Source organism: Oncorhynchus keta, chromosome 24, assembly GCF_023373465.1.
Source record: "Oncorhynchus keta strain PuntledgeMale-10-30-2019 chromosome 24, Oket_V2, whole genome shotgun sequence".
Classification (NCBI taxonomy): Eukaryota; Metazoa; Chordata; class Actinopteri; order Salmoniformes; family Salmonidae; genus Oncorhynchus; species Oncorhynchus keta.
The window spans coordinates 31,682,909-31,695,856 of NC_068444.1; the positions used below are offsets into that span (position 1 = coordinate 31,682,909).

General features: G+C 42.3%; 1 protein-coding gene across 3 annotated transcripts in view; it reads left to right on the forward strand.

The window, feature by feature from the left end:
- The first annotated feature begins 1,563 nt into the window (after positions 1–1,563).
- Positions 1,564–12,948, forward strand: part of LOC118357390 (putative uncharacterized protein MYH16) — a 53,375-nt gene continuing 41,990 nt past the window's right edge. The window contains exons 1-2 of one of the 3 annotated variants that reach the window (XM_035734439.2): positions 1,564–1,787; positions 6,867–7,058. In XM_035734439.2, the coding sequence (XP_035590332.1) occupies positions 1,704–1,787; positions 6,867–7,058 (276 nt within the window). In that variant the 5' untranslated portion in view covers positions 1,564–1,703. Of the gene's footprint in view, positions 1,788–6,650; positions 6,738–6,866; positions 7,059–12,948 lie in introns of those variants that run through there. The other 2 variants (XM_052478140.1, XM_035734441.2) reach the window with 2 other exon arrangements.

Below are 12,948 nucleotides of genomic sequence, written 5' to 3' on the forward strand. Positions count from 1 at the left end.
GGATGTTGGTAACGCTTAAGAGTAGCTTTCAAGTAATAAACGTTAACCCTTCAACAGGCAGCTCAACTAATTTTGACAACCAATTTTAAATTAAATGAAACATTCATTTTGTTTGGCATATTTTACCATCTCAACCAATGCCATTTAGTAAAATGATCATGTGGTTTTCATTATCAGACTCCTATATATTCTGTAACACCCATTCAATGATGGTTAAAAACCAGGAAGTGAATGTGAGCAAAACCCAAACCTAATTTACCACACATTGTTTTACTAATTGTGTATAAAATGGGAAATGACAAGGTTGTGAAATGTTGTTGACCCCTAAAAACATAATTTAAGAATGATTAAATTACTACTATGTTGTTGTTTTAGACATTTAAGAACTCTTGAAAAATATGCTTTACCAAGCAGTTGAGGTACCCATTAGAATGCTATTAAGTCATTGTTAGTGATAATGGACAACAGAACAGTATTGTTATGGGAATTTTTTGTCTGTGCAAATACAAAAATCCTTTAAATTCATATCATTATCTACTGTCTGCCTGTTATCTTCAATATGTTTCACAATATTCTGTAGATGTAATTTTACTGGTATTCATATTTTGACGCAAATGTTCATATTTTATTAATATTTGATATCAGTCCTCATTTAACTAGGCCTAACTTCCATTATAAGTAAATGAAGCAGACATAATGTAAATTAATGTATACTTTTTTAGATGAGTTAAAAAGGTCTGCAAATTCCAATACAAAATTTGTTTACTCTAATTGGGCAACTCAACCGGCTGCAAGCAAACATTATTAATTTATATCTTATATTGAGGCTAAATACACATATTTTGCAGAACAAGAATTGTTCTGATAATTATTTCTTGCTGTGACAGTTAAAGGGTTAATCAACTATTTATAAGTAGTGTAGCTACTCAAATTTGTACTTTTCTAATACATGTACAATATTTCCTGTGTGTTTGATCAGTAAAGCTATAATAAAACATGTTTTTCTGTCAGTGTTTGGTTTGATTATAATGAAAATCCGCAGGTATTTCGATTTCACGGAGGATTAAGGGAATTCTGCCTCAGCATTTTCAGTTTGGCTGCACTGAGTACTTTGCTCAGAATTACAGAGTACTCAAAGTAGTGAGCTCTGTTACAGAAAACATTGCTGTCATTACCTTTTGACTAATTACACTGACACGGTACACTGGATAGAAGCAAACAAATAAAGAATGTTCTATCTTTTTAGCAGGTTCAGGCTCACTGAATCCCCTTTCTGTGAATTTTTACCTTAGTGGTGCAGTGTATCGGGGGTTAACATAGAGCTTTCCTCCGGGGAGGGGAGGTGGGGGCAGACGGTCTCTGTGTGTTGTGCCCCTGTCAGTGGGTGGTGGAGCTTTAAAGAGGGTGTGGAGGGAGGAGAAGGGGAGGAGAGGGAGGGAGGTGTTTGGGGGGAATGTTGAAGCTCGTTTCTGTTTTCTTTTTGCACGTCAGATCCCTCCTCTCTCTCTCCCTCCCCCTTCCTCCCTTTCTCCAGACAGATCTGTTCTTCTCAGGGTCAGGTAGCAGGTCTGCAGTGAGCACACATACACACACACACACACACACACACACTCCCCAGAGCACCGGCGAGCACACACACTTGCTCCCCAGAGGCCGGTGGGTGAAGACAGGATGGGGTGTAGCTCCCAGACAGAGATGTGAGGATGGAGAAGAGAGTGTGTGTCATCCAGACAGACTTCCGTCAGTACAAACCCATCATCGCCATCCACAGCAAGCCACTGGCACACGTAAGAACCACCTCTCCTCCTTCTCTTTGGATCCACTTCTCTGTGTCTGGTGCTTTCTGTCTCTCTCTCTCTCTTTCTCCATGCTTGTTAAATTGGTTACAGCCCCTCCTCTGTTCCGCAGGAGGCCTACCCCCTGAGTTAGGGGGTCTAGTGTTGGTCTCTACTCTTCCTGCAGGGGGAGGGAGTGAGTGAACTTATACATCAGTGACTGAATGAGAGGAGGAATTTGTTGTTTTACTTGCTGCCTCTTCAGCAGGGAAGAGTAACAGTCTTCCCTAGTGGTTAGTTAACTTTGAGAGAGTGTTTATGGCTTTGACAGGCAGTGATAATGTTGTCTGTCTGGAGAGACTCACACCAATGCAGCAAAGGAATGCAAAACAGACTGTCAATCAGCCAGGCAGAAGACATGGGGTCTTGTGTTGAGGAAACAGGAAGCATTTTCAGGGGATAGTTTGGTTGAATTGTTGAAAATCAATATTGGTCTCAAAGTTCTCTGAAATATGTAATATACTAGAGATTTCCGTCAGGCTTGCGTGTTTAGTTATACTGAGAGTGAGTGGTACTTCAGATTGGATGGTACAGCAGTGTGTGAGTCAGATCTGAGATGGATGATATCTCTGTATGATCAACGAGCCTGTGACATCAGCCTGTCTCTCTCCATTGCAGACCATGTGGGATCTCTCACACACACACACACACACACACACACACACACACACACACACACACACACACACAGCTTTTGAAGTCATCAAAAGCAGTGTGATTTTCACAGCTTGATAATATTGTTTATTATGGGTCAAGACATTACAGCACAGTGTGTATGGGTCAGGTATGGTATAGTGTACACATACCAGACACCTTGTAATGAAATAAACTAATTGAAAGGTAGAGTTCTTTTACAGTGTTTTGATTTTCCAGATGATAATGGGTGTGTTTCATGAACGCGGCATATTATTAAATCACCAGGAGCTCTAGTTTGACTGCTGTCGCTCTGTTTCTGTGTTGGAATTCCTCAGCATCCCAAAACAGCTGTACTGAAGATATTCTCTCTCGGGTCTTGGCTTATGAAATCGAATCATATGAAAACAATCATGGCATTGATCTAATTGCAATCCAATAGCAGTACATGCACCCAGAGATCAAACGCAGCACCTGTAGATGTAGGCCTGCATGTGTAGTGGTCGGGTGATCAAAGAGTCTGTGTGCTTACCTCCATGACCTGGACCTACTGGAGTTCAGGTAGAGGCCAGACCAATCTGCTTCAGATTGGGCTGGGCTGCAGTTCAACCACCTGGCATTGTTTAGAGTAGTACTGTGCGTGTTTAAGGAAATAGCCTAGCTTTATATGTGTTGTAGTGGGCCAGAGTTATGTTAATAGTTGTTGCTTAAAATCATCACAACCTTCTTATTATGAAGTGAAACCGTGTAGATTAAGATTGTAGGGCTTAGTATTATTTTACACAGACTGATGAGAAACCAGTGGGTGGTACAGTACAGATACCCTCAGGTCAATGCAGTGAAAGTACTGTACATTCCAGGCATTTAAGGGCTTTGCAGTATCTTGGAGTTGAGATATCATTGGTTTCCCAGTACTAGAATTGTTCCTACAGTTGGACAACAATGCATTCAACCGAAATGTGTCTTCCGCATTTAACCCAACCTCCCTGAATCAGAGAGGTGCAAGGGGGCTGCCTTAATCCACGTCCGGGGAGCAGTCAACTGCCTTGCTCAAGAGCAGAACAGCAGATTTTCCCACCTTGCCAGCTCTGGGATTTCAACCAGCAACCTTTCGGTTACTGGCCAAACACTTTTATCATACTGTTGATTGATACAATAAGTTACTGATAAAATGACTAACAGTGCAGAAACGGTGTTAATAAGAGGGACTTTACTTGGGGATCTGCCACTCTGTCCTTGAAAAAAGCGAGTGTGAAGTTCAGAGAGGGAGAGAAAAATAAAGGTATCTTCAGGATTCTCCCTTTCTCTTTCTTTGTTAGGCCTATTTACAGATCTAGATAAAATGGAAAGATCAGTTCACTGAAAAATAACAATGTGCACGAATCGCATAAATGCAGGTGTGTGTGCCTGCGTGCCTATGTGTACATATGTGTGTGAATGCATGCTCCTGTATATGTGTTTCGACATTTTCTGATTGGACAAACATCCTCCCTGCTCAAGTCAAAACACAAACGCTCTGCTCCACAATAAGTCCCATTCATCAAGCAGGAGGGGATGTACATTAACAAAGACAGAGGTTCATCAGGGTTAGCTGCCTTATTCACACAGACAATACCCAATGCTTATATAGCTTAGCACTGTGATTATGTGAAAGGTGAACCATTGATGTATCACTTTAAATATCTTCCCCGTGCTTAGCAGTACTGAGGGCTATGGAGCTAATGTGCAGAATGATGTTAAGTGCGACGATAAATCCAGCCCTGACAAGTAAAATACGGTCTATTCACCTGACTGTAGCCGAGGGAAGTTCAGGTGTGTCTCAGTGTGTATATCCTCAATGTTGGTTAAAAACACACATCTTAAATCATATTTGGACAACAAGGCAAATGCCCACAGACACTTAATGTTTCCCTGTCATTGTTAGTTGACTAACTGTACATGAGTTTGAAGAGGTAAACCCTTTGTTGAGGTTAGGGTTAGAGTTGGGCTAATGACAGCTCTTTTCCAGTGACACAGATACCTTGGCTCAAGCTGCGACAGGTTTTCTTTTGCTCTGTGTGTGTGTGTGTGTGTGTGTGTGTGTGTGTGTGTGTGTGTGTGTGTGTGTGTGTGTGTGTGTGTGTGTGTGTGTGTGTGTGTGTGTGTGTGTGTGTGTGTGTGTGTGTGTGTGTGTGTTTTACACAGCTTTCCTTTTCAAACTTCTTTAGATCGAGCTGTGGAAAATTTGTTCACATCTGTTTTTCCACACAAGGAAACTACAAATTTACGCTTTTGTACTCGAGCCAGAATTGCTTGTAGATTCTTGTTAGCTAAAGAGAGAAAATAAGAGAAGATTGATTTGCCCTGGTGCACAGTAAAAGTCTAAATGATTGCTGCGAGACTTCTCATTGTTCTGGACAGCATGTAGGCCAAGGTTACATGCCAAGTACACTTCAGTGCCATGTAGAATACTTCAAATATGGACGTTTCTGTACCTTCATATGAAGTTGTGTTCCAGAGATCAAGTATGCACGAGAACGCATTGATCGTCTGGCTTAGTTTATCACACAAATACAATATCAGGCATGATGTACATCCCAAGTGGCACCCTATTCCCTAGTGCACTACTTTTTGAAACACAGTTTTAGGCTGGTTCAGTCACCAGTACAATACATTTTTTATTTAACTAGGCAAGTCAGTTAAGAACAAATTCTTATTGACAATGACGGCCTACACCGGACAAACCCGGACAATGCTCGGCCAGTTGTGCGCAGCCCTATTGGACTCCCAATCACAACCGGATGTGATTCAAACCAGGGGCTGTAGTGACGCCTCTTGCACTGAAATGCAGTGCCTTAGACCACTGTGCCAATATGCACTTTAAACAGTGGGCTGCAGTGTGTGCACCCAGCACACCTGATTCAAATAACCCATCTAGCCTTTAGTTTGACAGTATATCAGATGACTTTAAATCACATGTATTAGCGTTGTACTTGAACAAAAGCCTGCATGCATTTACCGTCCTCCAAGAGTGGCATTTCCCTTCCCTGAGCAGTGCAGATGAATGAGATGGCGAACCTGGTGACCGCACTACGCCTTCTCTGCCACTGTACTTCGGTTGGCTGTAAGACTCTCTAGCAGAGAGGGCACTTGAGCTGACTATACACTGGACTGAGAGAGCTAGTTCCTAAACCTCTGGTTGTTCCCTCAGATTCACCTCGATTCCCTTTGAAACGTTCCAGGGACTCAGACCTGCAGGTCAAAATACTATTTGTTTTCTTTCAATAACTTGATTTAGCTTAATTGTCTGGTGTGCCAGGTCGCCTGATGTGCACTTTTGGGACAATTCCATTGGCTCTGTTGTTCTGGGCAAGTTGCCAAGCTCAATCAAGTGCACCTAAAGTATTTGAAAGAAAACACATTTGATTTAGAGAAGCAGGCCCAATTTTCTCATGGCAGGCTGCATTCCACTGAGAGTGTTATTGTCTGTTTGTGATAACTTGTCAGGGGGCTCAACCTTTGATAGAGGACTGTTTAGCTAAAGAAAACCCATGGACTGGTGTAGGGGATGTGTTACGGTCAGAGGCTGTATGGTGCTGATGAGAGAGACGCATGGACAAAGAAAGGGCTGGTACTTGGTAAACATGTAAAGATATCATTACCATTCTGTCATCTCCATCTGTCTCCACTAAGCAGCTCACCAGCTGTCTGACCTCTAACCTCTGACCCTTGCGTGCCAGGTACAGCTCACTTCCTGGAATGCACAGTACTGTACGTGAGGATGAAACTCCTACAGTGACAGGATCAGCGGGAGATATTGTATAGGACAATATATGGAATGGTCTGGAAGGGTTTCCAGAGAATTACAGTAAAATTCCCTCTGGGACGATATTAATTGATTCATTGACAGACAACAGAATCAGGTGTTCGTGTAAATGTCTGACGGATCTAGCTACGATTTAAGAATCACTGTGCTCTATTCTGATGGATTCTCCTCCACGTACATGTTAAAGTATGATAACATGAACAGATGTTATCTCTCTCCGCACACTATAGCTCTGTGTACGTTTCCATAAGCCCAGCTCTCTCCTCTTTCTCACCTGTCAATATCAGAGCTGTTAGATGACACTGCGACGACAGCAGCAGCAGTATTGAGGTATTTGCTTTCCTTTCTGAGTCCAGAGGTCTTTGGTTCAGCAGGGGAGCAGCAGCCGCAGCCCACAGGAGGACATTTTATATTGTTTTAAAGAGAGTGGGCCAGGAGAAGGCCCCATCTGGAGAGTGAGAGAGGTGTGTTTGTGTGTGTGTGTGTGTGTGTGTGTGTGTGTAGGATGGGGGAGCAGTCCAGACTCCAGACAGCAGTGAGAGCCAGCCAGCCAGCTAAAGGAGCGTTGTCTGTGTGTGTGTGTATTGCTGCAGGTTGGGTCTCTGTCGCTGCAGCAGTGTACTCAAGCTCAGACTCAGACCCAGGAGGCAGGGATGAGGGAGAGAGAGGAGCTGAGGAGGGCTATAGAGCAGAGCGACCGTCTGCTAGCCAGGGTCCAAGAGCTGGAGGAACAGAACACACAACTCGGGAAGGACAAGAATGAGGTGGCCACTAAATACAGAGCTGTAAGTCTCCATTTACTAAATGTCTGTTTTCTCTAAGTCCCCCTTTCCTTCACCCAATTCTCTGTCTGTTGTCCTTTCTCCCTCTCTTTCTATCTCTGTCTGCATCTCTGACCATCTTCCCTCTGTTTCTCTCTCTTTGCCATGTGTTGTGTACACAACTTTTTCTGACGTTGACAGTCGTTCATTGTGTTGTTAGTCGATCTGGTTTCCATTGAGCTTCGCCACGTGACAAATGGCATGGATGGGATGTGTCTGCAAGGGCAAATTTGTGCATGATAAGGGATTCTGAACGTAGTTATTACTTCAACCGCCAGCGAATAGTACTCACTATATAATGATACGTCTCTGGAGAAAGGGAGAGAGTGGGGGGGAGAAAGGGCCAGACAGTACCAGCTTGTTGTAATGATACTTTCTCTCGGTGTCAGTTTTTATTCCAGCGCATTGTTTTACTGTAGAGAGAAGATAGAGATGTTGTGTGTTTTTATTGTGATTCTCTCAGAGCCAATAACAGGCGTTGTACAGCTCTGTGGCCTCAGGCAGTACAGTGATTGAGTGGTTAACTGCTCGGAGAACTCTCTGATAGACATGCTCCCTTCCATTGAAAAGAAGGGTGGCAGAATGATAGGATAAGCTATCACTTTTTGAGTTATTCATCCAGGTGATCCAGATGAGATTAAAAAACTGTTCATCAAGAGAGATCTGTGTCAAGAAGGCAGCAGACAGACAAGTTGGCACTTACTTAGCCTTACACGTATTAGGCTACTGCGGCTGTTCTGGTTCTGACTTGCAGAGGAGAAGTTGTAGCCTAGTCCCAGATAAGTACAGATCTGTCATTATAACAACAGTTAGATATGTTGGCTAAAGCACATACTGATCTGGGACCAGGCTGGAGAAGTTGTAGAAAAGACAAGACCCACCAGGGCAAATTATTTAGTGTGAGTGGAAAGGAGAGAGAGGGAGAGAGAGTGTATTTGGTGGTATTGCCAGTGGTTTCAAAGAAAGCTCCAATCCAGCCCAGGGGATCTGGCCATTACTGGTGCTGATTTCCTTAGCAGACCCGTCAGGCCGCCCTTCAGCCTGCTCCAACGGAACACATTTTGGAGTTAAACTGCAGCTCTCTTCACACACATTTTATCACCGTCTGAATTTGACATATTGAAGTGTAATTTGGAATCTCGAAGTCGTAACTTTTGCCTCATGGCTGACCGTTCACACGCAGGTTATTTTGGATTTCCCTTTAAAAGCATCGACTTCTCCTGCTTAAGGAGCACTTCCCAGTTTTCGAGGGAAGTTTGTCCCTTTCTTCATTATCCCGTAGTTTTCTGATGTCGGAGCTGGTCGGAGTTCTGGGGGGGCTCAGAGGGACACCACCTCCCAGCTTTCTCTGTCATCAGGAAATGATGTATTCCTTCTTCTGCGTGTGCGTGCAAGTGTGTTTGTGTGTGTGTGTGTTATTTTTTACATCATGCATTATCTTTCTCATTAGTTAACATAGTGTCTCTGTTTCAACTCTATAGGCAACAATGTATGGGAACATTAGACAACAAAAAAATCTAATTTATCTCCCCCAGTAAAAGTTAGCCAAATGAAATGGTAGTGCTTCAAGCTTTGTCAGGACAAAGATACATAAACAGAGAAAAGTGCTCGGTTTACCCTTCAATTACGGCTAATGGTAAATAAATGTGGAGTAGTTTTCCAGAGCTAACCAGATGCCCTAGTAACAGTAGTCTCCGCACTGTCTGGACTGGTTTAGATGTACTGTGTGTGTGTGTGTGTGTGTGTGTGTGTGTGTGTGTGTGTGTGAAGGAGAGGGTACAGAGGGTCTGGGATGGTTTTAGAGGTACTGTGTGTGTGTGTGTGTGTGTGTGTGTGTGTGTGTGTGTGTGTGTGTGTGTGTGTGTGTATGTGTGTGTGTGTGTGTGTGAAAGAGAGGGTACAGAGGGCCTGGGATGGTTTTAGAGGTACTGTGTGTGTGTGTGTGTGTGAGTGAAGGAGAGGGTACAGAGGGTCCGGGATGGTTTTAGAGGTACTGGGGCCCAAGGAAAGGACTGCAAATGTGTGTTGGAGTGGGTAGAGAAAGAGAAGGAGAGTGATGAAGAGGGTAAAGAGGGTCTGGACTGTTTTCAACTGTGTGGAGAGTGACAGTGAGGGAGGGAGAGAGACAGGCAGAAGAGAGGTTGAAAAAGAGAGAAAGATGAGCGAGTAAGACAGGGTTTTCTTAGAGGTATCCAGCCAAGGAATCAGGGAGCCCAAGGGATCAGATATGTGAGTGTTTGGATATGCTTTTTTATATATTTTTTAATAATCCAATTTCATGTCAGCAGTGTTTGATTGTGAAAACAACCAGAGGCTGTTGGTTGAACTTTCCACCTCTTCAATTTCACCTCTCTATTCTGCCATAGAAACCCTGGAAGGCAGCAGCCACTCACTATCTAATGTGGTTAGATTCCGATTTTCCTGTAATCTAATAGACATAGATCTCTCTAGTCTTCTCCCTCTCTCTCTGGAGGGGGAAGAATGATGCAGTTTGGCAAGGAAGCTGTTTGAAATAGCTGGATATTATCCTGTCTAGGGACATAAACTTTACCTTCATAATCTTCCACATCCATAGGGGCTTTCCAGAAAGCTTTCATAATGGCTTCTGTGTCCTTAGTATACTTCTGCACCTGTGAGTTCCTTACTGTAGCTTAGTCTTATAGCCTTGCCTATATGGAAGATAATACTATCACTCCAACCAAAAGTTGAATGAAATGCAGAGTGCAACATAATATTACATTAGCGTCATTTCATAGAAGCTGTACTACAACCTTTAAACAACTAACTACGGAACCATGATGTGAAATGGAATAGCAGTTGCTTGGTCAGAACAATCAAATGACAGTCATTGATGACACACACGTGTCTTCCTCTGACAGAAGAGAATCCCTCAGATTCCTTCAACCTAAATCCATCTGAATGCATATCCATACTTGGCACCCATGTTATCTGCTACAGAAGATCAGTGTTAGTGTTGGATGTGAGTGGTGCTTGAACACTGTCTGGGCATGCTGAGTGTCTCTGGTCTGTGTAGTTCATATGGGTGTTACTGCAGGCTTTTATGCAGACATGAATGGGTCCCTCTGTTCTGTCCACAGCAGAACTCTCAACATAATGTTGAAAATTCAGCAATCTTTGAGAAGATGTTTTGTTTCAGTGTTTTTTTCTGCAGATGGATGGAAGCTTGCCATGGTTGGATGAGGCATTTGTAGCATACTTGCCCTCCCTCAAATTGTTTACGCTCAGTCAGTGGTCAAGTTTTTAAGATTCACTGCAGGCTTTAGTTTTTGAGAAATTCAGAAGGGTTATTTATGAGGTTTGGCTTTTGGTGCCAAACGATTCTTTCATAGTAACCTTCAAACCCTCTGTTCAAAAATGATCAATGCAGTAAACGTTTTGTCTTGGTCTGTCACAGTCTACATAACTCATGCTCATGTGGTGGTCAAGTATCAGCTTCTACTTTAAAAGCTTCTGTCCTGTTAAGAAGGGATGTTCATTCAAAACCATAACAAGAATGCTTTCAGTTTCACCTGGTTAGTTTGTTTTACGATAACCCTCAATACTAACTACTTAACTTCTCTGGGGTAGGGGGCAGCATTTGGAATTTTGGATGAAAAGCGTGCCCAAATTAAACTGCCTTCTACTCAGGCCCATAAAATAGGATATGCATATAATTGGTAGATTTGGATAGAAAACACAAAACTTTCCAAAACTGTTAAAATAGTGTCTGTGAGTATAACAGAACTGATTTGGCAGGCGAAAACCGGAAACAAATCCATTCAGGAAGTAGGATTTTTTCTTTTTGTAGTTTTCTATTCAGTGTCATTACAGTATCCATTGACTTAGGACTGAAATTGCATTTCATATGCCTTCCACTAGATGTCAACAGTCTTTAGAAATGGTTTCAGGCTTGTATTCTGAAAAATGAGGGAGTAAGAGCAGTCTGAATGAGTGGACTTTTTCATGCGCGTGACCGAGAGTGTGCCTTTCTTGTTTACCTTTTATATTGGCAACATTATTGTCCGGTTCAAATATTATTGATTATTTAGGCTAAAAACAGCCTGAGGATTGAATATAAGCATCGTTTGACATGTTTCTATGAACTTTACGGATACAATTTTGATTTTTTTGGTCTGCCTGTTTTGACTGTGTTTGAGCCTGTGGATTACTGAAGAAAACCGCGAACAAAACGGAGGTTTCTGGATATAAAGAGAGACTTTATCGAACAAAAGGAACATTTATTGAATGAATGAATGGCAAACATATGAAGACCATCAAAGGTAAGTGATTAATTCTCTCTCTATTTCTGACTTGTGTAACTCTTCTACTTGGCTGATTACTGTTTGTAATGATTTGTCTAATGAGCGATGTTCTCAAATAATTGTACGGTATTTTATAATAAGTATTTCTGTATTTGAATTTGGTGCTCTGCAATCTCACTGGATGTTGGCCAGGTGGGACGCTAACGTCCCACATACCCTAGAGGTTTTTAACCTCTTGCTCCTACCTGACACGCAGGCGTCCCATCTAGACATCTGGAAATGCAAATGCGCTAAATGCTAATAGCACTCGTTAAAACTCAAACGTTCATTAAAATACACATGCAGGGTACTGAATTAAAGCTACACTCGTTGTGAATCCAGGCAACAAGTCAGATTTTTAAAATGCTTTTCCCGCGAAAGCATGAGAAGCTATTATCTGATATCATGTAACACCCCAAAAGACCCGCAGGGGACGTAAACAAAAGAATTAGCATAGTCGGCGCTACACAAAACGCACAAATAAAATATAAAACATTCATTACCTTTGACCATCTTCTTTGTTGGCACTCCTAGATGTCCCATAAACATCACTATTGGGTCTTTTTTTCCCGATTAAATCGGTCCATATATAGCCTAGATATCGATCTATGAAGACTGTGTGATCAACGAAAAAAATAGCGTTTTATAACGTAACGTCATTTTTTTAAATTAAAAAAGTTGACGATAAACTTTCACAAAACACTTCGAAATACTTTTGTAATGCAACTTTGGGTATTAGTAAACGTTAATAAGCGATCAAATTGATCACGAGGCGATGTATATTCTATAGCTGTACGTCTGGAAATAATGTCCAGGTAAATCTCAACCAAAATATCCGGTCGGGGACCGGAAGAACTGCACTGCCTTGTGTCTGTTTGACCAAGAAACAAATCGTAGGCAAATGACAAGACTGTTGACATCGTGTGGAAGCTGTAGGTATTGCAACCTCAGCCCCATTTAATGTGGTTCACGTTTAACAATGGGTTGAAGTGGCGCATGGATATATTTTCCCATTTTCGGTGATCAGATTTTCCTGCACTTTTCGATGAAACGCACGTTCTGTTATAGTCACAGCCGTGATTTAACCAGTTTTATAAACGTCTGAGTGTTTTCTATCCACACATACTAATCATATGCATATACTATATTCCTGGCATGAGTAGCAGGGCGCTGAAATGTTGCGCGATTTTTAACAGAATGTTCGAAAAAGTAGGGGGTAGGAGTAACAGGTTAATGAAGCACTGATGTAAAATCACTTATGTTATCTTCGGTACAGCATTACAGATAGAGAGTACCCACTGGGGACACACCGGTTGAATAAACGTTGTTTTCATGTAATTTCAATTAAATTACATGAACCAGCGTGGAATAGACGTTGAATTGACGTCTGTGCCCAGTGGTTATGCTTAGTCTAGCCTAGTCTCTACGCTTCGTCTGCTGGTTCATTCAAGAAAATCCGCTGCACTTGAACCTAAGGCACAATATGGCCTTTGTGTCCCTGTCTAGATGAATGCCCTGGCATTGTTGAAACTATGTGGGCGTGGTGGGCACAT